Source organism: Callorhinus ursinus, unplaced genomic scaffold (genome assembly GCF_003265705.2).
Source record: "Callorhinus ursinus isolate GAN/ISIS: 27379988/994484 unplaced genomic scaffold, GSC_fseal_2.0 scaffold12, whole genome shotgun sequence".
In the NCBI taxonomy this organism is placed as follows: Eukaryota; Metazoa; Chordata; class Mammalia; order Carnivora; family Otariidae; genus Callorhinus; species Callorhinus ursinus.
In genome coordinates this window covers 20,201,691-20,226,670 of record NW_027397074.1, presented here as the reverse complement: position 1 = coordinate 20,226,670, position 24,980 = coordinate 20,201,691, and the positions used below count along the sequence as shown (strand labels likewise).

General features: G+C 40.8%; 1 protein-coding gene across 1 annotated transcript in view; it reads left to right on the top strand.

Moving 5' to 3' along the window:
• CDK6 (cyclin dependent kinase 6) overlaps positions 1-24,980 on the top strand; it is a 236,161-nt gene that overhangs the window by 156,861 nt on the left and 54,320 nt on the right. Inside the window, exon 4 of the mRNA XM_025872880.2 lies at positions 8,013-8,122. Within this exon, the coding sequence (XP_025728665.1) occupies positions 8,013-8,122 (110 nt within the window). The remainder of the gene's footprint in view (positions 1-8,012; positions 8,123-24,980) is intronic.

The following is a 24,980-nucleotide window of genomic DNA, read 5'->3' as shown; positions in this document are numbered from 1 at the left end:
TAAATGAGTCTATTTGAGATGACTCCATTATTATTTGCTGAAAAGTACTTTGTATGTTAACTGTTACTGGTATTTAATTCTTAATAGTTTCCATTGAACTGGCTTGGCAGAATTAAAATTCTGATTATGATGTTAATTTAAATGTATAACTTTAAAGAACTAAACTTTGAGACCAAAGTTTATGAAAAGTCAGTGAAATTGCCACTAATTTTGATTTTCACTTTGTACACCATAGTAGTCTTCTGGAAGGAGAAAGCATACATACCAGAGAGTTTTATTGGTTTGAAGCAAGTAGACAGCTTAGATCAGAAAGCCCTCACTCTGGCCTTGTGTCCATATTCCTCAGAAATCCTTATCTGTGTTTCCATTTGAGACGTGATGTCGAAGCGGACCCCAAAAGGAGACTGTCACTGCACTGATCTCCCCCCCAAGTAATTACTAACCCAAAAGACAGGCAAAGATGTCCAAAGATAAGAGTTCTTGGCTCTGTACGGTATATACCTTGTTAAAGCTTCATGACCATCGCCACATCATGTAGGGACTCTTCAAATGCTAAGAAAAGTCACCTTACAGATCATCTAGTCTAAATGCCCTCATTGACAGAGAGAAAAATGAGGCTTAGACAAGAATTTGCCATCCATGCTCATTTCTTCATCTGCAGACTGAATGGATTAGTCAAGGTCCCACTGGGAAATGGGTCCCAGTGCACGCTCAAAATAATTCAAGGAAGTTTTGTTTACAGAGACAAGATGTACAAAGGGGGCTTAGGGGAAGTGCAGTGGATGGTGCTGGAATTTGGGTCTCAGTTGCAGCCAAGCTTTTACCATTCCCAAGCTTGACGGGAAGAGGGGGAGAGCAGTTCCTGGAATCAGGTAGTGCCCAGGACGGACAGAGATTTTGCAGTGGCCGCACAGCCAGCTCTCGACAATGAGGCAGTCGCAAGACTGCCTCGCTCTTCTCCCTCTCCCTGAGCTCCTGCCTAGGCTTCCCATTGGCCAGACCCAGGAAGAAGCTGGAGGCATGTGGGTGGGTACGGACCTACCCCCACCGCCCAGGGCAGAGACCATCCAGAGAGGCAAAAGGAAGATGGACCCGCACAGTGTTCGTGACATGCTTTTCTACGCTACATGCATGTAGCCGTATAATAAGGTTGCTTCAGATAACATCTACAAAGTACTTTAAGGATCTTGGTGAAAAGAACATGAATAAAAGACTGTTAAATCGAATATTAAGTAAGAGTCGTTTACTCTGATACATTTTGAGTCAGAGTTGGCTTTGGCTCTACTTTATCTTATACTGTCATTGGACTGGTTCAAAAAATTGTGAATAGAGATCAAAGCAGTTTAAACAGATACATCCACTTGGGTAAATATCCTTGAAGTCCCCTTCCCGCCTGTCTTCCGTTCCCCCTCCTGTTGCCAAATCCATTCAGCACCTCTAGAGGCTGTTAATACATGTAATGATTGTAATAAACATCGTATTTGCTTTGGTTCCAGCTGGCTCCAACCACTGAACTCTGTCCGTAGTTCCTATTGTTGTCTTTGCTTGTAGACAACTGCATTGTTATCATGTATCAAAGAGGCTACCTTTGTCATAGATTTCTAAATGTTGATCTTTATACATTGCATTCATTGATCCTCTCTACATGTTTTTAAATGTAAACTCACCGTGATATTTTGTTTTTAAGAATATTTAGAATTATTAAACATAGAGAACTTTTGGGCAGAATTGATTCCATTGTTGAGAACATCCCTTACTTGATGCACTAAAACCTTGAAACATTTTTTTCAGTTTTGTCCATTCCTTAAAAAAGCTTTGAAGTAAAAATCAAATCTGCTTACGTGTGACAAACTGGTTTTAAGTTGGGCAGTCTTCCATAACAAAGTTGTAGAAGCACAGAAGTGTAATAATTCCCAAGCAAACAGAATTTATATTTTACTGTCAGGAAAAATTGTTACAATTTGTTCTCAAAAATTTGTAACTTATATATTTTAAATCCCATGAAATTACAGAAATTGTCATCATTTGAGGTATTTTAAATTACAGTGATGTGAAATGAGGACTGAAGGACTCTGGATCAGAGAATGTGGAACTGCCACATACATTAGCAAATTAAAACTGGGGACACTGTGACATGAGATGATATTACATAAACTAACTAACAACTATTAGATTTGTATCTATTGCAAAAAGTAGTAATTTGTTATTTTTAAATAAAGGCCTTAGACATTGTTGGGTTTATTTTTTTAGAGAATTAACTAGAAAGGTAAGTCTTGTACAATTCATACTTCCTTTTGGAATTCAAGCATGTTGAATTCCACAGATTAAAAAACCAAAAAGGTGTCTCTGTAGTCAAATGCTAATAGTTCAAATAGAGGATAAGCCACACACCTAATTAATAAATCTGATTCCTCTCACTGTAAAAATGACTTACACATAGACCAACCAAAAATCTTGGGGGATACCCAAGAGATTTATAAATCTTTTTTTTTATTGTAATTATTAAATGGGAATTTGACGAATAGATGTCCTACCATTCAGAGCACTGGTATTGTTCAGAACTAAATTTTGGAAACCTTTTTCTTAACCTTTTCTTTTCTTTCTTTCTTTCTTTCTTTTTTTTTTTTTTTTTTTAAGGAAATCATTTAACCCCAAAGGATAGCCGAGTTTTTGAGATCTGGAACTGTAAACTCTTTTAAAGTTCCCAGTAAGATAGCTCCATGTAAATTTAAAATATTTTCCTCTTGGTTATCTATTTACAACCTGCATGCTTGCCTGTTGATTTGTGGATGTTTGGAATGCTGAGCTGAAGGTCTTGTGTTGGATGTTGAGGAAGGAGCACAGAGTTGAAAAGCAGAGGGTCCTGGTGAAAATCCCAGCTCCCCCACATCTCAGCTCAGTGTTTCTGGCCAAATGACTCAGCCCCTCTGAAATTCAGTTTTCTCAGCTATAAAATGTGCTTACTGACAGGAACTGACTGATCTCGTGCCCTGAAATCATCCTCGAGCCCCTTTTCCTTTCCACGTTTCACCTCCTGCTCTGCCACGTATTTGTGGCAACTATTCATTGAAAGCTTTGTGTCTGTGTAGAGAGTCCTGGCAGACATTTCTGTATGCGTATATGATTATTGTATTACACCCACACATAATCTGTTAATCAAAATTAGAATATATTTCCCACTGTTCCAAAACATCTTTATTCACTTAACAGTATATCATAGATATCTTTCTATGGGAGCACAAATGAGCGGGAATGAGAAGTAGCTCATCCTTTTTGATGGCTTGATGGCTGAATAATATTCCCCTATTGGAAATTATTGTGGGGTCAACATCCTTGTGAATACCTCTTTGTATACTAGACTGAATATTTCAGGTAAATTCCTGCACGTGGAACTCTGGTTCGGCGACATGGTCACTATTCATCTTCTAAATACTGTCAGATTGTCCTCTGAAGAGGTTGTGCCAATTTATGGTTTGAAACAGTTTCCCCACACCATGGCCAACCGGGAATAGTGTCATTCTGTTCATTTCTGCTAACCAGGCAAAAATGATACCCTTTATTGTGATGACTTTCTTCCTTCATTCCTTGCTTTCTTTTAATGAGATGAAGTATCTTTGATAGTGTGTTTCTTCTTGTGAACTATCTTTTTATACTCTTTATCCATTTTTCTGTTGTTTTGTTTATGCCATTTGTTTTAGATGTTTTATCCCAGGTTGTTACTTGTCTTTGCCTTTATTTTATAGTGTTTGCCAAAGAGAATTGCAGTCTGAAATAGCTGGATCTGTTCATCTTTACATTATTTCTAGATTGCCCTATCATGCTGAAAAAGGCCTCCATATCCCAAGGTCCTCTTCCGTTTTCTTCTAATATGTTTTTTTAGCCCTACTTCATATGCTTAGATTTTTTGTGAATATACAATTTCTTCTTATACATGGTGTAAAGTAGGGATCAAACTTACTTTCTTCCATATGGGTGGCCAGTTGTCTTGCTTTGAAGTACATTTTCTCTCTCACTGAGATGAAAATCCAGACCCAGATGGTTTTATGAGTGAGTCCTTTTAAGAGACTGATTATTTTGATGTTGTTTATAATATTCCAGAATCTAGAGAAGGATAGGATCCTTCCATATTTCTAATATCAAAACATGAAAAATTAACACAAAAAATAAAACAGTAGGTCAGACTGACTTAGGAATGTAAATTAATACTCTAAGTATTAGCAAATAGAATCCAAGGGTCTATTAAAAGAGAAATACACTGGGGCGTCTGGGTGGCTCAGTTGGTTAAGCGTCTACCTGCGGCTCAGGTCACGATCCCAGGGTCCTGGGATCGAGGCCCGCGTCGGGCTCCCTGCCCATCGGGAAGCCTGCTTCTCCCTCTCCCACTCCCCCTGCCTGTGTTCCCTCTCTCACTGTCTCTCTTTCTCTGTCAAATGAATAAATAAAATCTTTAAAAAATAATAAAAATAAAAGAGTAAGACACCAATATTAAAAGAATAATACATCGAGATTAGGAATGATTTATTCCAAAAAGGCAAGGATTGTACAGTATTAGCATATCTACTAATGTAATTAATATACCATTCATAGAATGAAGGAGAATGATCATATGGTCATTATTAATAGATATTTTTAAAATATTTGATAAAAACTAATTACCCATTTTGAGTGGTAACTGATTTTTGAAAGGAACTTCCTAAACCCATCAGTAGAGTTATTATATTATTATTTTAACTCCCTAAACATGTGTTTGATGACCATAGTAGGTACACTGATTAAAGTATTAAAAATGATAACAGTCCTACTAAAGTGTTTTAGGATGGGTAATCAGTCAGAAATCACAGCCTCTTTAGGACAGCTTAAAGCAGTGCAATAGTCAGATTAAAATTTTCATCCCATATGATGCTAGGCTTTATTTCAAATGTTGGCGAGAAGATGGGTGTGTGCCCATACACTGTGTATGTCTATAAACCACTTAGCAGAACTTTACGGACCGTTTACACCTACCCCTTTTTTTGCAGTATATCAGAGAAGCAGGGAAATGTTCCCCCAGCTAGAAATATTAATAAAGCAGAAATAAATTATGCAAGTGAAAACTAGAGCCCAGAACTGGATGCTCTTCTTAGCAAATGTAGTAAGTACCTTCTTTCTGGGGAATGACTGATAATTGAATTTTGCCGGGTTATCTTCTGGCAATAATTGCCTTAAAATTGTCAGTTTGGTGTTTGTTAAGCCCCAGTTGTTATGGGAGCAGTATTGTGATGGGTATTTACAGACGTAACCTTGGATAAAATCAGGTCCATGCCTCCCAGAACGAACCATATTATGAACTATGTTACAAGGTATGATTTTCAGGGGGCAGTGGGTTCAGGGAGGTGATGGCATCAGAACCAGCCTTTTGTAGGATAAATAGGATTTCCACATGCGGAGAGGAGAAGGAAGAGCTTCCCAGGCTAGAACAGTGCCAACTAAAGCATGGAGGCAGGAGCTGCTAGAGGGTATGTTTATATAATTGAGTGGTGCTCAGACTAGCCAAGGGTTAGTGTTACTTGAAAAACTTTGTTAAAAAAAAAGAGAGAGAGAAGAAATAAAAAGTGAAGGAAGCACTCCAGGCCTCCCACCATGGAGATCTAATTTAGTGAGGGAGAGATAAGGCCAAGACACATGTTGTTTTTTGGGTTGTTTTCTTTTTTTAAGATTTATTTATTTATTTATTTATTTGAGAGAGAGACCAGGGAGAGGGAGAGAACGTCAGGCAGGCTCCCTACTGAGCAGGGAGCCAGCCGCGGGACTTGATCTCAGAACCCTGAGATCATGACCTGAACCAAAATCAAGAGTCAGTCACTCAACCTACCGAGCCACCCAGGCGCCCCTAGACACATATTTTTCTAAAATCCCCATGGATGATTCTCATGCACAGAGTGGATACTGTGCTGTGGTCCAGTATGTGACAAGACTGTAAGGGTCATGGAGATACTATGGGATATGCTGCTGGAAAGATATATCAGAGCCAGTGATAACTGAGTAACACTATTTGGTTTTTGTTTGCTTCCTTTTTTTTAAATTTCTGTTACATCACCACCATTCCTCCATTAGATATCAACCAGATATCCCTTACACAAAATTTGACCTCTTGTGTGAATTCAAAGCAAAACCTATTAAACTAGATGAGGAGGAGGAACCAGTCAAAAATCTTGTTTCAGTACGATATTGCTGTATAATCTCCCCCAAAACTTAGAGCAACAATCATTTTATTATCACTTATAATCCTGTGAGTTGACTGGACTCAGCTGGGCAGTTCTGCTCCCTGGGACATTGGCAGGGGCGGGCCACAGTCATCTGGCAGATCAGTCCAGCTTGAATGTCCAAGGTGGCTCATTCGCATGGCTTTCAGCTGAGAATTCAGCTGGGGCTGTCCTCTGGAAAATCTTCTTGGGCTTCTCACTGCATGGCATTTGGACTCCAGAGGAAGCATCTCAAAAGCAAGCATTCACAAAAGCCCAGACTACTGGATGCCTGGCTGGCTCAGTCAGTGGAGTGTGCAGCTGACTCTTGATCTCGGGGTTGTGAGTTCAAGCCCCACATTGGGTATAGAGATTACTTAAAAATAAAATCTTAAAAAAAAAAAAAAGGCCCAGACTACTAGGCTTCTTCTAACCTAGTTTTGGTAGTTCAGATACATTCTGTTAGTTTAGTCAACCGACTCACTGAGACCAATTCAGTTTCAATGGAATGTGACTTAAACTTTGTCTCTTTCTTTTTTATGATTTTTAAAATTTATTTATTTGAGAGAGAGAGAGCGGGAGGGAAAGGGGGAGAGAATCAGAGGGAGAAGCAGACTCCGCCCTGAGCCCAGAGCCCAATGTGGGGCTCAGTCTCACGACCATGAGATCATGATCTGAGCCGAAACCAAGAATCTAACACTTCATCGACTGAGCCACCCAGGTGCCCCAGACTCCCATCTCTTGCTGGGAAGAGCAGCGTGCGTCTACAAGGAAGGAAGTAGATGGCAATCATGTTCTGGAGAATTGCGCCTGCGATCTGAATGCACCAAGTACTACAGCATCAAAATACATGAAGGAGAATTGTAGGAAATTTAAGTAGATGTCAACAAAAGTGCAATTAGACAAAACAACAAGTAAGGATAAAAGGAACCTGAGTAATATAAAATGCTTATGTAGATTTATGTATTGAATTCCTTATCTGACAGTGAAGAATATTCCTTTATTTCAGGCATCCATAGCATCTCTGCTCCCCCCAAAAGAGAAGCACTGAACCCCTCTATACTGGTCTGTTTCCTGACCTCTCAGCATTGCAGAAATAGTTAATGGTGGTGTTTGTTTCATCTGTTACCACACACTGCTCTTGTATTAAGTGAGGTTCTTCGTATTGGGGAATCCTGTTCTCTGGATGACTTTTTTTACACATAGTGTGAACAATTGAGTTTTACATTCTCTCTTAAGTTCTTGGTTTCTTATTTGTTTTCTGAAAAGAGTGGCATTGAAGGGGGCTTTATTTTGATTCTCCACAGTCTCGTGATAAGAGTAATTTTGACTTGTCCTGGATGCTCTTTATACCTCAAGGTCAACATCCAGCAACCACTGGAATCCTCTTGTAATTTCCCAATAATGCTGACGTGGGAACTGAGCTGGAATCCTTGCCAACACTTGTTTTCCATGTATTGTTTTTTTTTTTTTAAGCCCCTTCAGAAAAAAAATAATAGTGTTAAGATCTGTGGTGTTTCTTTTTTTTAAGTCTTTGCTTTGCTTTCTGAAACTCAGTTATTTTACCATCCTCGCCAGAAACTGTGGAGTCTGAGGTGGGAACCCAGGTTGTGGGGATGATGTCATCTCCTGGCCCGTTAGCGATGAATCCGAGTTACTTACTGCTTCTGTCTCAGTGTCCCCATATGATGCCAGGCACTCTTTCTGAACTGGCATTAAACCGGCTGAGATGAGAAGTTTAAGCAACCAGCCATCTTCCTCAGTAACACTCCGATCCGTTTGCCATTGCAGGTCGTCACGCTGTGGTACAGAGCTCCAGAAGTCTTGCTTCAGTCCAGCTACGCCACCCCTGTGGACCTCTGGAGTGTTGGCTGCATATTTGCAGAAATGTTTCGTAGAAAGTAAGACATGCCTTTTGTTTCACTCTGTCCTCCTTAGAAAGAGACTTTTTGGGTCTTCGATAATTTAAGTGGCAGCATAGCATTTCTCTTGCAAGTAAGGTCATGATATGTAGATATGTAGATAGCCAGATCCACCTGCTTCAGGCTGCCACGTCCAAGCCTGTCCTGGAAACGCTTTCTCAGTCCTGATTAGTGTAGTTCTGTAGGACTCTAGCTTCCAGCTCTTGGAAACTCTGTTTGGAAAGAAACATGACATTGTTCTTACAACTTATTTTTGTTGGTGATGCTAGGACCTAGAAATATCCTCAAGGTGGACCCTGTCCACAGGAGAAGGACCAGGGCTATTACATGTATGGAAATTTGGATGGTGAGGCTAGTTGCTTACGCAGAATGTTCAGACTGAAAGGGACAAGACGAGGAAGATGTCCGCCCTGCTTCAGGATGCTGAAAATGCCGTCAACATGAGGAGAGATGAGGCATATTCAGGCACGACAGAGAGCAAAACAAGGACCAGGGATACAGAAATGACAGAAGTAAAGGTTTTTGCTCAGACGTGGGAAAAACCTAATATTAGTTATCTGCAGAGAAGATTGGGGTTCGTGAAAATAGTGCATTCTCACTGGGTGTCCAAGAAGCAGCCAGACCACCACACATTGGAGGTGTCCTCAGTGGCATTAACAGAGTGGGTGGGTGGGCGACATGACCTCCGGGGACCTCTGACTCTGAGAGTCTGTGATTCATTTGTTTGATTTTCAGGTCATAAGAAATAGCCAAACAGTATAATAAAGATCTGCGCAGAAAATAATCCATACCTGGATACTAAATTCAGCAAATCAAAATTAAGCAGAGAACCTCATCATAATCTATTAACTCCTTGTTTTCTATTTTTATTTCCATGGGAAACGTGACTTGGAAAGTTGAGTATATTCCTGTTGCACATGTTAACGTTCAAAATGTTAGCTACATGGTAGCTCACGAGGAAAAGAAGTGGTCGGCCGTTACTTCCTTGCCTGTCTGTTCTTTTGTTTTAACCAAATGAAGTTTGGTGCATGTCATAAATTTTGGGACCTGTTTTTAGAACTCAGCATTGTTTTTATATGTAGCTCACAGGAGGTGATCATGCCAGAGAAATCAGAGTACATAGATGTTCTGTGCTGGCCTACTGTGTGCCAAGTACAGGACCAAACCTCTTCCCTTCTGTTACTTTTTATGCCTCCCACGGAAGATAACTGAGATGCAGTGATAAATTTATTTGTCTAACATCAAGCAGCTAAAAAGTAGCAGGGGTACTGCTCCAAATGAAGTCTTGTGTGTTTTCATCCAGTGTTGTTTTTTCTGCCAGGGAGGGAGGAAAAAAAGTAATATTGAATTCAGCTTCAATGTTTGCCAAACAGGCTAAATAAGTGGTTTGGAAGTGTAGTTCTTGGACCAACAACATCAGCATCTCTAAAGACCTTGGTAGAAATGCAAATTCCCACCTCCCACGGCCCACTGGATCAGAAGTTCTTGGGCTGGGGCTCAGCAACCTGTGTTTGAACAAGCCCTCGAGGTGATCCTAATTCACCCTTGAGGGTAAGAACCACTGGGCTGGATGACAGGATCACCAGGGATGAGCAATCTTTTAAACGTGCAACTCCCAGACCTCTCCCTTAGAGATTCTGATTCATAACTGGGCTGGGGCCAGGCATTCTTGTTTTTAAAAGCACCTCATGTAATTCTTTTCATCAGACAAGTGTAGAAAACATTGGGTTAAAAGATTATGGTCAGGAGTGCCTGGGTGGCTCAGTCAGTTAAGCGGCCGACTCTTAATTTGGACTCAGGTCATGATCTCAGGGTTGTGAGATCAAGCCCCGCGGCTGGCTCCCAGCTTGCTGGGAGTCTGCTTATCCCCCTCCCTCTTGATTCCCCGCACCAGCCTGCTCGAGGGCGTATACGTGCACACGCTCTCTCGCTCGCTCTCTCAAATAAGTAAACAATAAATAAATAAATAAATAAATAAAATATTTTTAAAAAATAAAGGATTATGGTCAGAACAGGAAATAAGCAGGGTGGAAGTCAGGACAGTCATTCTAGTTCATCCCATAAATAAGTTCATTCAGCTGAGAGCTGATTAGAGAAGTGTATATTAGAATTATATTTATATATCTAGAATTGTCTTCAAATACAAAGATTGAGTCCTTCTTTTGTAATGGGAGGAGAGCAGTCAGTTATTTTTCAATAGTATAAGACTTGAATACCAGCACCCTTGACGATAAAACCAATATTTTCTTGAAAGATGTTAAAAGAAAATAAAATTTAAGATATGTAGTGTTAGGCATTCACTAGTAAGGAATTTGCTGTATTTCTAAGTATAGCTAGTCACTACTTATGGAACAATTGCAACCTGAATTTTCATTTTATAGCATTAAAACATTTTCCCACTGAAGTGGCCCAGTCTAGCTTGCAGAATCCTATATAACCTGGAATATATATGAAACGTTATTTGTGCTAATTCATCAAAACCTTTTTTCTGTTTGTAACATTTTTCTATGGAAAAATTCATTCTCTGTTCCAATCCAAGAGGACAGGGATATCCTTCTCTTCACCCCAGCACGGGAAGGGGGGACTCAATGTTGGAGGCTCAGGGAAAGGCTCCTTTTATGCTGGCAGCTAGAGCTGGCTTCAGTTTGCTGAGAAAGTGAGATGGTGGGTAGAGACCCATTGGCTCTTTAGATGTGCACAAAAAAAAGTTACCCTCTCTCTTGGAGCCTTGCGTAGAGGTAGTAAACTGAGAATTAATTGCCTGAAGGAGGAAGCAATATCAGAATCCAGGCCCATGTGCCTTTATGGCTGAAGGAGAATGAATCCAGGCCTACCACACATCATTCCTGGGCTGGGTGCCCTATCTCCTAGGTAGTTCCTGCTGGTTTGGCTTTGACCTTGAATATGGCCGTGGAACCTGATCCTTGTTCCTGCTCTGTTCATGTTTGGTATTTCCTATGATAACAGCAAGATATCTGAATGTGCATGCTTCTTACTCATGCCAGATGAGTTCTGGGGTCCAGCCCCCAGCCTGACCTGATTCTAGCTTGACTCCTGAGTCCGTGTTGGCACATCTATTGCAGTGTCCAGCTGAGAATTTACAAGCCACAGATTCTGAAAGCAGACTCCCTCATTACCTTAGGCTAACCCTAAATCAGAGAATCGTGGCACGTGTCCACTCTGGGTTCCTACTTGTTACTATAGCAATATTTCCCAAATGTTGTCATCTTTTTTAACACTTTCATGGTTTTTGCCATATTCTTGAAACAACTGTACTTACATAATTTTTTACCCTAAACAATTTACCTTTTCTTAATTGAAGTATAATTGACATACAATATTATATTAGTTTCAGATGTACAACCTAGTGATTGAACATTGATGTGTATTACAGAGCAGTCACCATGTTAAATCTAGCTACTATTTGTCACCATTCAAAGTTATGTATTACTAACTACAGGAATACCTCATTTTATTGTGCTTTGCAGATACTGCATTTTTTACAAATTAAGGTTTGTGGCGATCCTGACTCAAGCAAGTCTGTCAGCAACATTTTTCCAACAGCATTTGCTTATAAATTCATGTCTCTGTCACATTTTGGTAATTCCTGCAGTATTTCAAACTCTTTCATTATTATCATGTTTGTTATGGTGATCTATGATCAGTGATTATGACTCACTAAAAAGTCATGATGGTTAGCATTTTTTTGCAATAAAGTATTTTTAATTAAGGTATATACATGGGGTTTTTTTAGACATAGTGCTGTTGCACACTTAGTAGACAACAGCATATGTAAAAACATGACTCTTATATGCCCTAGGAAACCAAAAAATTCATTTTATTTGCTTTACTGATACTCACTTTATTATAGTGGTCTGGAACCAAACCCACAATATCTCCAAGATTTGCCTGTATTTCATTTACTTCTGCTCTCATCTTTATTATTATCTTCCTTCTACTAACTTTAGGCTTTGTTCTTTTTCTGTTCCCTTAGCTTGTTTCTTGAGGTGTAGTAGACCTGTATCACTGTAAAATTCTGTCATAGAGGGGCGCCTGGGTGGCTCAGTCATTGAGTGTCTGCCTCCGGCTTAGGTCATGATCCCGGCGGACCCCACATCGGGCTCCCTGCTCCGCAGGAAGCCTGCTTCTCCCTCTCCCACTACCCCTGCTTGTGTTCCCTCTCTCGCTGTGTCTCTCTCTGTCAAATAAATAAATAAAATCTTAAAAAAAAAAAATTCTGTCATAGAACTGCTTTTGCTGTGTCTCTTAGATTTTGGACTATTGTGTTTACCTTTTCATTTGTCACAAGGCATATTTTGATTTCCTCTTTGATTTTTTTCATTGACCCATGGGTTGTTTAGTAGCTTGTTGTTTAGCCTCCAAGTGTTTGTGTTTTTTCTAGTTTTCTTCTTGTAATTGATTTTTAGTTTCATACCACTGGTTTGAAAAGATGCTTTTATATGCTTTTAATCCTTAATTTATTAAAACTTGTTCTGTGGCTTAACGCGTGATCTATCCTGGAGAATGTTCCATGTGCACTTGAAAAGAATGTGTATTCTGTTGCTTTGGGATGTTATGTTCTGTAAATATCTGTGAAGTTCATCTGGTCTAATGTGTCATTTAGGCCAGTGTTTCCTTATCGATTTTCCGTCTAAATGATCTATCCATTGGTGTAAGTGGAATGTTAAAAGTCCCCTGCTATTATTGTTTTACTGTCAGTTTCTCCCTTTATGTTTGCTAATAATTTGCTTTATATGTTTAGGTGCCCCATGTTGGGTGCATAGATATTTACATGTGTTATATCTTCTTGTTGGATTGATGCCTTTATGATTATATAACGTTTTTCTTTGTCTCTTATTATAGTTTTGGGGGTTTTTTTTTTAAGATTTTATTTATTTATTTGAGAGAAAGAGAGCACAAGCAGGGGGAGCAGCAGAGGTGGGGGAAAAGCAGGCAGCCCGATGCAGGGCTTGATCCCAGGACCAGAGATCATGACCTGAGCCGAAGGCAGCACTTAACCGACTGAGCCACCAAGGCGCCCCTACAGTCTTTGTTTTAAAACCTGTTTTATATGATATGAATATTGCTACTTTAGCTTTCTTTTCATTTCCATTTGCATGGAATATCTTTTTCCATTCCTTCATTTTCAGTCTGTGCACGTCTTTAGAGCTGAAGTGAGTCTTTTGTAGGCAGCATATACATAGCTCTTGATTTTTTATCCATTCAGCCACTCTGTGTGTTTTGATTGGAGCATCTAGTCCATTTACTTTTAAAAGAAATTATTGATAGATATGAACTTATTGCCATTTTGTTGATTGTTTTCTGGTTGTTTCTGTAGTTCTAGTTCCTTTCTTCTTTTGTTCTCTTCCCTTGTGACTTGATGACTTTCCTTAGTGTTTGTATTTCTTTCTTTTTATGGTTTGCATATCTGTTAAAGCTATTTGGTTTGTAGGTCCGTATATAAGATCCTATCTATTATAGCGGTTTATTTTAAGTTGATGGTTACTTAAGTTCAAGCACATTCTAAAAGCACTACATTTTGGGGGCATCTGGGTGGCTCAGTCATTAAGCGTCTGCCTTCGGCTCAGGTCATGATCCCAGGGTCCTGGGATCGAGCCCCACATCGGTCTCTGCTCAGCGGGAAGCCTGCTTCTCCCTCTCCCACTCCCCCCAGCTTGTGTTCCCTCTCTCGCTGTGTCTTTCTCTGTCAAATGAATAAAATAAATCTTTTAAAAATAAATAAATAAAAAATAATAAAAGCACTACATTTTTACTCCCTCCTATCTATGTTTTAGTTTTTTGACGCTATATTTTACATATGATTTTGTGTGTTCCTCGACTAATTATTGTAGCTCTAGGTGATTTTACTACTTTTGCCTTTTAACCTTCATACTAGCTATGTAGGTGGTTGATCCACTACCTTTACTATAAATTTACCTTTACCAGTGAGATTATTTTTCTTTCATAATTTTCTTTTCTAATTATGCCATTTTCTTTGCCATTTAAAGAAATCTCTTTAACATTTCTTGTAAAGCCAGTTTGGTGTTGATAAACTCCTTTAGCTTTTGTTTATCTGCAAAACTCTTTATCTCTCCTTCTATTCTGAATAATAATCTTGCTGGGTAGAATATTCTTGGTTGTCAAATTTTCCCTTTTAACACTTTGAATATACCTGCAAAGTTTCTGCTGAAAAATCAGCTCATAGTCTTATGGGCTGTTCATAACTAGTTGTTCATAACTAGTTGTTTCTCACTTGTTGCTTTTAAGATTCTCTCTTTAACTGTTGATACTTTGAATATAATGTGTTCATAACTTGTTGTTTCTCACTTGTTGCTTTTAAGATTCCCATGTTCATAACTAGTTGTTTCTCACTTGTTGCTTTTAAGATTCTCTCTTTAACTGTTGATACTTTGAATATAATGTGTCTTGGTGTGGATCTCTTTGAGTTCATATTATTTGGGACTCTCTGTGTGCTTCCTGGACTTGGATGTCTTTTCCTTTACCACAGGTTAGGGAAGATTTTAGCCTTTTTTTTTTCAAATAGGTTTTCTGTCCCTTTCTGTCTCTTTTCTCCCTCTAGGATCCCCATAATATGAATGTTAGTATACTTGATGGTGCCCCAGAGGTCCCTTAAACTATCCTCATTTTTTTTCATTCTTTTTTCTTTTTGCTGTTCCAATTGGGTAATTTCCACTTGCCTTATCATCCAGATCACTGATCGATTCTTCTGTATCCTCTAATCTGCTGTTGATTCCCTCTAATGTATTTTTCATTTCAGTTATTGTATTCTTCAGGTCCAGTTGGTTCTTTTTTATATTTTTAGACAATTTGCTTTTTTAGCCTCATCAAAGCAAAAATATGTAAAATCACAAATTTGATGAGCCAGTTATTTTTTTGTCTAGTGCACACTCAAATAAATATATAACCATTAAGATTATTGAGAAACTTAGTCCATGTTCAACCCCTAAAATCATCTCTCTCACATATCACCAGTAGTATATGTCACGTGGTAGAAACTTTGTAACAGGTGTTTAATTTAGTCTACAAATAACTTACTGGGTGGCCACTATATGCAAGACCCTTTTCTAGAGAGAGAAATTAAATCCTAGTGGGGAAAAGAGGCATTGCATGCACGATTAGTTGATTAGTCTCAACCAGGGTAAGTGCTATGAAGAAGCATGGGGTTCTGTGAATAGGCATAATGAGAAGACTGTTTCCCAGAGAGGGAAAGAAGTTTCTCAGTGTAAGGCCAGAAGTCAGGATTAACCATCCTCAGAGGTCACATCCTAGTTGTTTATATGAAATCGTTGAGGAATAATCATTTCTGTATTAGTAAGGCTCACCATTCTCCATAACCTGGAGAGAAAAGTAAGAAACAAAGGGAGGTAACACTTGTCTGTCATGTGACAGACCCAGGACCAGGCCCTTCACATGCATTATCTCAGTAAACCCACATTCTGAGGACTATTATCCAGAGTTTCCAGATGACGAACCAAAGTCTTCTGCAAGGAGAGTAAATAACTTGTCCATGGGCACACAGATCTTAAATGGCAGAGCCAAATTTGAACCCAGGTCTGCCTGACTCTGTACCCTTTGATTTTTTTTTTCCCCTCTGTCATGTTTCTGCCCTTGCTGTTGTTTTACCTACTAGGTCATATTTTTATCTGGAATGTTTTCTGCATTAATGCAGAGTAGCAACAATGACATTTTAGAAAGGTCGAGAAGCAAACCATATGTTAATAGCTTTGATTTCCAGTCTCTCCTATATTAGAAAGGTTGACCAATTCTCTGTGATATGAAGGGTTGCCAGGGAGTTTTAATACTATCTGTCTCTGTTATCTGGGTTTAATCATTGCCACCAATGACTTCAGTGGCTGCTACAAAATGGATAAGAGTTGAAGTTTTTTATCTTCCTCCTTTAGCTCTTTGCCTGTGGCTGGTCCATCTGAACTCCACGTTGAGTTACGGTTTAATACTAAAAAACACGGCCATGAATTTGGTCAGTAGGCAGCTAGTCAGGTTGAAGGATGACATGAGATGGGACAGGATGGATGGATGGAAGGATGGACGAGATAGATTGATTTTTAACTTGATAGCAAATTAAATTCACCGTTGCTAGCTATCCAGGTTATCTTGTGCTCCTGCTTGGAACTCTTGTCTGTGGTTTGAAAGTTATGGGGTTTTCCAAGTTATAGCAAACTCATAAAAAGAACATGCACGTTTAAAAAATAAAGCATGCTAATTCTTTGAAGAAAAAAAAAAGCTAATTCTATAACTAGTTCTTTGAATATGGAGATTGTGGTAAGCAGATAGTAATTCTTAGAAGTTCTGAATTGCTAACTCTACTGATCCCTAGCTAAGAAATGCCAAATGCCACCAGGAAGACTATAATAAATGCCGTCCCTGTTGGAAGGAAACAAACAAGGCTTCATGGTTATATTATCCCATGTATGGTGGCCTCTCTAGGCTTGTCGTCATTGATTTCTATGAATTAAACACCCAGTAGCTGAGAAACTGACAGTGAAACTGTCCTTTGTGGCTGAGTGGTCTGTGAACAAATGTCTTTGAAATGTCACTGAGTGCCTTGCCAATTTTCCCATTGGTTACTGTGTTGGTGTTTCCCCTTATTTGAGTGCTCTCTTCAGTGACATCAGTAAAATGAGGTCCTTAACTGACCGACTTGAACACGAAGGCACCAGAAGGCAAGCCTTAGCCTGTGAATGGAAACCCGTCGCCTTGGGTTAGGTCAGAACACGTGTATGGAAACCGGGGCACTGCGCCGGACCTTGAGATTTCCTATCTCTTCTGGGATGCTTTCCTAGGCCTTTTTTTTTTTCTTTCTTTCTTTAAAGAACCAACCAAATAGGAAGAATTTTAAAGAAGCATGTTCTTGAGTAAGGAAATACCCAAGATGGTACTTAGAAAAAGAACTGATCTTGGTTGAATAATGCATGAGGGTAGTTCTAAGAATGAATGGGTACTTTTTAATGTAATCGATGTTGATTTCTCTTATTCTTTTTTGAAAAATTTTTAAAAGATTTTATTTATTTATTTGTCAGAGAGAGAGAGAGAGCACAAGCAGGGGGAGTGGCAGGCAGAGGGAGAAGCAGGCTCCCTGCTGAGCAAAGAGCTGATGTGGGACTTGATCCTGGGACCCTGGGATCATGACCCCAATCGAAGGCAGATGCTTAACTGACTGAGCCACCCAGGTGCCCCATGATTTCTCTTATCCTTAATATGTATCTTACTTTAACATGAATTTGAAAAAACATTTGTTTTCATGATGTATACTGAGAAGCCAGCATCAGGCATGGCCCTTCCCTGTCAGGGCTGCTCTGCGGGACTCCAGCGTCCCAACCCAGTGCCACTCCAGTCTGGCACCCTAGGGCTGCCTGTTCTGCGGTCTTCTCTGCAGACTAGATTCTATCTTTATAGGACCCTTCCTGCCAATTCTGCCATCATGTCCTTCCCTCCAACTGCCCAAGTCGTCGCTTCCCTTTTACTGACAGTTAAGGGTCTGTGACTTCTCCCCATGGTCTTCTCCCTGTTCTGAGCAACATGCTTCCCCCTTTTCTGGCTCCCCCAACTCCTATTAACCCTTTCCACTCTGTCCCTTGGAATCCCTGTTCTGAGCCACAGTTGCCCCCCTTCACTGAACTGTTCCTCGAAATCTCCTTCTTCAGGCCTTTTTCTGTCAATGCTCTAGTCCCCTCAGAAGACGACTGGGGTATTCTTGGCCATCTGGTGCCGAGGGCACTACTCTGCCAAAGCCTCTCGGCTTCTTTTTGCCACCCTCTCCCCCTTCTGTCTCCCCCACCTTAATTACATCACCTGTCACATAGAGAACCAGTGATTTTTTTTTTTCCTGAAACATAGAGCTTTTGTGTAAGCATAGTCGCTTTTTTAAAGCTACTCCAGGGTAAGAAGAACTGTTACTGATGGAAGTCTCAAGACCCTGAGATCATGACCTGAGCCGAAATCAAGAGTTGGGTCCTTGACACACTGAGCCACCCAGGCGCCCCCTTCTCCTCCCTTTCAAAGAAGGATGCATCCCCCCCCTTACAAGATGAGTCCTTTGACTTGTGTTCTTGATGCTCCCTGCTTCTGGACCCCCCACCCCCGGCCCCCCATCCATCATCCCCTTCTGACTTGCCACTTCAGAATCTCCCTGTCCACTAGCTTTTGTGACTCCATCCTAGAAAGGACTTCACTCCCCCCTTCTATGCCGTCAGTCTTTCTCCTTCCCTTCATGACCAAACTTTTAAAAAAGAACAGGATGTCTACATGCAGCCTCCACTTCTTCACCATGTGCCATTCCTTAAATCCTTCCATTGATTAAAAATGATAGATAATAGTTACTAGGCACTTGCTGTGAGCTATATTCAGTGCATTAAAATGCATAATTTCATTTAAATCTCAGAGTAACCTCAAGAGATACTGTTGTCCCCCATTTTACAGGTAAGAAAACTGAGGCCCGAAAAGGTTAAGTAGTACAGAGTACCACAGCTAGTGAATGATGAGGAGAGGCTCTGAACACAGGCTTATCTGACCGCACCATCCTCCTGGCAGTCCATCTGCTGCCTTTGGAGCTGACAGGGACCATCTCTCCATTCTCCTCTTGCTCCGTGTCTTCAGCATCTGAATCTTGTGACCACTGATTCCATTAAACCCTCCCTGCCCTTGCTGTTGGTGAAGAGCACACTGCTGGGTGCCTCTGCCTTTATCTCTGTTACCGGCTCTTCTTTCTCTCCCAAACCTAGATGTTCCCAAAGACTGTCTGTCTAGATCAGATGCAAATGGGTTCCAGAGCCACATTTCAGTTCTCTGATGGACTGACGCCCCACTGACCATCTCACAGAAACGCTACCTTCACCAGACCCCCAAACCAGCAATTCCTCTCGCCATTTCTTTTCCTGTTAATGGAACCCACATCCCCCCAGTTACCCAGGTGGGTCCCTAAAGTCACTTGGGATCCTCCTCATCCTTTTCATATATCCAAGATCCCGTGGATCCTGTCTGCACAGGATCCCTCAGACCTCGATTTCCATTACCTCAGTTTGGCCCTTAACAGCCGAAAGCAGTAACCTGGCAGCCTGCTTTCCTGTCTCCTGCCTCTTCATGGATTTAGCATAAGTTCATCCTCCTGTTGTCACCCCTTTGCAAAAACTTATGAAAACCGGTGTAGGATCTTTGGCTCTCAAGACCTTCTAAAGAAGCCCCACCTCTCTTCTGGCCTCAGCACATACTCCTTTCTAAGATGTAACTGTATGTTAGTGAAAATGACTTACCTTTTGACTCCAAAATTTTGACTCCAAAAGCCTCAAGGTCTTCCTCCTTAAAACCCACATGCTTCTCTTGACCTGGGTGCCCACCTGCCCTTCCATTTCCCAGAGCTACACGTAGAGGCTGCCTCCTCAGAAAGAGACCTGCCACACTCCCCCCACCTGCGTGGCTCCTCAGCATTCTGGCTGGCCCTGTCTCGTGGCCACTTTCCTTCTGTGCACACAGGTTGTCTACCACGGCGGCAGTAATGATGTGATGCAGAGCAGTGTTCTTTCTTAGGAACCAGCTCCTTCGCTCTGCTTCAGCGCCTGCCTCCTCCTCTGTGACTGAAGGCAAGTCATCAACCTGGAGCTTCATGTCTTTATCCGTAAAAGGGAGAGCCCCAGTTAAGATACCACATCCATGGTGTTCAGACTCCTCTGAAGAGCTCGGGAGTTACCATCCTTTCTTGCTCCCACACTCAGTTTTATTCAGAGCAGCTTGATTTCATCTTTTTTTATATATCGGGCTTCTGAGATTTACAAGAATTTTTTAAAACATAGCAGTGGATACTGTCCAAGATTCATTCTAACTCTAGTATTGTTTGCTTCCGGGTAGAAGCGTGATTTGGTGATTTCTGGGACTCTCACCCATGTCTAGCACAGCTAACTTGTCGACAGAACTTACTACATACCCTTGTACATGGTCAGTTTAATCTCCCCAAGTGACTTGCCCCAGGATCCCACATCTGGTCATTGGCAGAGCTTGAACTCAGAGCTGTATGGCCTATAACAGATGCCCTGAATTGTAGCAAGAACACTAAAAATCAGAGAGGCATCGAGATCATAGAGGGTAGCATTACAACAGTCAGTATGTGTGTGTGTGTGTTCATTCATGCCTCCCTCTCCATCCTGCTGTTCTCTTTTTTAAACATTTAAATATACAGATATTCCATCCTTGAAGGTCTAAAGCCGCTGTGTCCAATAGAAATATAATGTGAGCCACAGTGGAATTTAAAATTTTCTAGTAGCCACCTTAAAAAAGGTGAAAAGAAACAGGTAAAATTAGGTTTAATCGTATATCCTATGACACCATATATCCAAAATATTATTTCAGTATGTAATGAATATTAATGTGAATGAAATATTTTACATTCTTTAGAATTGGTCTTCAGAGTCCAGTGGTGTCTTTGCACTTATAGCCCACGTCGGTTCAGACTCGCCACATTTCAGGTGCTCAGTAGTCCCTAGACTGGACCGGGCCGCACAGGTCTAAATCATCAAACAGAAGGAAAGTAAAGAAAAAACAGACTGCCGTTTATTGGAAAGGGAAGAAAAAGTGAGTCAGTGTCCTTCTGTCCGCGGCTCGTTGAATCTCAGTGAGGTTCCTCATTCTTCTTCCTCCTGTGTCGTTTCTAGTTTGGCGGAGGCTGTAAAAGTTGGGGTCCTTGTATGTAGAATTGAGAGAGTTGACGTTGATGCAGCTGCTTGGCCTTTGTCCCTGAACTGTGGCACTTGAACGCCAACCTGCACATGGGTATGTCAGCGCCGGCAGATCGCCCCCACTGCGTCCTCTTCTAACATTGCTCGCACCTGGAGCCTTGACAGCTCTGATCTCTCCGCCTGCCCCTTTCAGAAACAAGGACTGCCAAGGGCAGGAACAAATGAAGAGATTTAGACTCCAGTTAGCTTTTTTAAAAGAAAAGAAAAATTTTTAACCACAAGGTAGAATAGTCTGCTTGCAAAAAATGCCACGTGGCACAAAAGTATAAAAGTGAGTATTATCTTTTCTGCACTCTCATCCAAAATCCGCTTCCCAAAGATAACCCCCTGGATATACTTCCAGATCTCCTTTATTGCAAATTCAAAAGTGTGTGTGTGTGTGTGTTTATAAATACATATACATATACTTACACATGCACATCTGTAAATTTATCTCATGGAGATAGATGGGCTTACACTATACACCATACTCCTGAACATTGCCTTACTCGCTTTATTTTATTATAATGTATTTTATCAGTTCATAGAGATCTAACTCATGTTTAAACTGCTGAATAATTGTCAGTTCATTTATTTCATAATTTAATTTCCCATTGATGGGTGTTTAGGGGTTATTTGGTTTTGGTCTTACTGCAAACAGTTCTGCAGTAAAATCCTTGGGCTTATTTTGTGGAACATTTGTCCAAGTATTTCTGTATGGTGAATTCCAGAAGCGAAACTAGAGGGTCAGATAACATGCATATTTAAAATTCTGCCGGCTAAACCAAACTGCCCTCCAAAAAGCTTCCATTAAACTCTGTTTTAAGTCTAAGGTGGGAGACGGGATTGAGGTTCTCAAAGATTAAGAAGCACTGTCGAGGGTAAAATAAGACAGGGGCGCCTGGGTGGCTCAGTCGGTTAAGCATCTGCCTTCAGCTCAGGTCATGATCCTCAGGGTCCTAGGATCGAGCCCCACATCGGGCTCCCTGCTCAGCGGGGAGTCTGCTTCTCCCTCTCCCTCTGCCCCTCACCCCTAATTGTGTGTGTGTGCTCGCTCTCTTGCGCTCTTTCTCTCAAATAAATCAATAAAATCTTTAAAAAAAAATTAAAACATGACAGGGACTCATGTAAGCCCCAGCTGTCTCCTCCATCCATATTTAAAAATAACATCAAGAGGGAAATACAAGTGAATATGGTAATTTTATAAAAGCTGTTGTTATTAAGCTTGGTTTGAAGCATAAGAGACCTCCTTCAACTGTAAAATTCACTGTGGGTTTCCTTTTATCAGTTGTGTAGTGATAGGGAAGGAATCCACCTCCTTTTGTCAGTTAAAAAAAAAAAATTATCTTAAGATTAAAGTCCCAAGCAGTTTTTCAGACTTGTTTTTTTCCAGGGCGCAGACAACGTGAAGGTCACTCTGCAGAGCTCCAGAGTGCCTTGGCTTGGAGAATAATGTGTCCTGAGTTGTGATCTTCCTTCCAGGCAGGACTTGGAACATGGCCCTGTCTTCACCTTGCCCTTCCTTCTTAGTCATCTTCTTCTCCAGACCTCAGGCATCTTTGCTTCAGATTTTGCCTTCTGGGTCTACTCATTGGATTTGCTTTGAAAGCGCTTGCATTAATACTCATGGTCTGTGTTGTACCTTGGTCATAAAGTCTCAGGTCTTCCTGGTCACATCTTTCTTTCTTTCTTTCTTTCTTTCTTTCTTTCTTTCTTTCTTTCTTTCTTTCTTCTCTTTCTTCTCTTTCTTCTCTTCTTTCTTTCTTTCTTTTTTTAAGATTTTATTTATTTATTTGACAGAGAGAGACTGTGAGAGAGGGAACACAAGCAGGGGGAGTGGGAGAGGGAGAAGCAGGCTTCCCGCTGAGCAGGGAGCCCGATGCAGGGCTCGATCCCAGGACCCTGGGATCATGACCTGAGCCGAAGGCAGACGCTTAATGACTGAGCCACCCAGGCGCCCCTGGTCACATCTTTCAACCATTGCTTTGGATGAAAATATTTGGTTTGAGACAAGAAGCCATCCACTTTTTTTTTTTTTACGATTTTATTTATTTATTTGAGAGAGTGCATGAGAGGGGCTAGGGTCAGAGGGAGAAGCAGACTCCCCACTGAGCAGGGAGCCTGATATAAGGACTCCATCCTGGGACTCCAGGATCATAACCTGAGCCGAAGGCAGTCACTTAACCAACTGAGCCACCCAGGCGCCCCTAGAAGCCATCCACTCTTTATTATAAAATACCAGCAGAGAAAACAGCTATTTTTGTACAGTGAGAGCCAGTTCTTACTAGTCTAATCTTTAGTCGGTGGCAAACTTGTCTTCGTTGACCCCTGGCTCCCATGAACAGGAGTTGACGACTCCCAGCCCTGCAAAATGAAAAGTACCAGGCCTGTGCAGAATTACTTTAGCTGGAGTTTGGACCTCTGATCTGAGCTGCGGCTGGCCTTGGTAATTCCTTCTAAGCATAATGTTAACATTACATTTGTTGCTTTATAATATTCATGCAGATTTGCCAGACAGGACAGTAGACACTATAATGAAGACTACAAGGTATTTGAGATAAACATAAATTCAGGAGATTTTATTATATACCTGAATAGTTTTCCACAGAAGAGTATATTAAGGCACCAAATTACAACAAATGGTAAGATGTGACGAATGATTCCATTTGGTCTTGTCCTAAAAAGATAGGGTGTAGTGACAATCTGTCGGTAACTCCATGTGGCCCAGTGCTGTGGGGTGGTCTGGTCTGTCTGATACCCATGATCCATTGTTTCGCACCGAGCTTCTGCCTCCCATCTGGCTTTCTCCCGGTGACTGGAGGAGCTCGTCGCCTGATAAGACCCAGCATTTGGCTTCACTGAGAAGCATTGGACTTTTTTTCTTATGAAAACTTAAGAAGTATCCTAGTTTTTCCTCTTTCTCTCCTCTCATCTTTTCTCCTCCTGTCTTCCCTTCAGACTTCTCTCCTCTGCTCCTCCTTCTCCTTCTTCCACTCTTCCTGTGTCACTCTCCTGTTTAACCATGGGAGACACAGGGCATTTAACATGGCCTCCCATATATACCTCCTCTGATAATACCTAGTAGTACTGCGTTTCTGGTTTATTGTTCCAGTTTTGCTGGCTAAATTAAATTCTTAGAGGTTAGAATCTATTCAGAGATAGCCCTAAGCGTTGCTTGGGCGAGGGGGTGTACATATGTGTACACGTGTGTGCATATATGTGCCCGTGTGCTTTTATAGAAGCAGGAAGCTGGTTGATCACCTCTGGATCTTTTCTTGTTTTCTTAAAAACATTTCACAAAATCTTAATATGTGAAAGAAAGGTGGGACAGAGACCGCTACAGACATGTGGACTGTATTTACTTGCTAATTGAAACAGTGCAAGGGACAATTCAGAATGGCAGGTTTCCGTTGGAAATTCGATTTTTTATGAGCTGAATTGGATACTACTAGCTCTTCTCCTTTCACTGGCACAGTTCGAGTTTGCTGGACATTCTCAGTCCGAAACCTGGGAGAAAATCCAAAACCTTGGAAGTCAAGCATCAGGAGCCTGCCAAATGTATTTGTGCTATGTTGCCCAACCATTTAATAATCATATGACATACCAGTATTTTGATATTTGGAAATAATTTGGAAGCCAGTTACTATGTGTTTTGTTGGTCAGAGTCATATATTGAATTCTACAGGTATCAACATGCAAGAAAGTTAATTTTAAAGGCACTCAGTTAAGTGGTATATGGTCCTGATTAAAAATGGGAGTGAACTGAATATGTGGACGTTTTGCATTTTTTTTCCTCTAAACTGGTACCTTTTTTTTTTAAAAAAGATTGCATATTAATAGCTTCTTGTATTGTGCCTCTGAGCCCTTAGTCAGAAGTCAATAAAAATGTTAGGAGCTTTTAGTTTTAAAATGATACCTACTGCCCCTCTCTCAGTTTCCTACTTATTAATAAGACAAACCCTCCAACACCAGAAATTCACACTGGCCGTGAAATAATTATCAAAATTATTTGGAAAAATTCCCGTTTAGCCAGAACTAGATTTAAAAACCCATTTGGTGACTCAGTGTTGTTATGTGCACCTAAAAATAGTTTA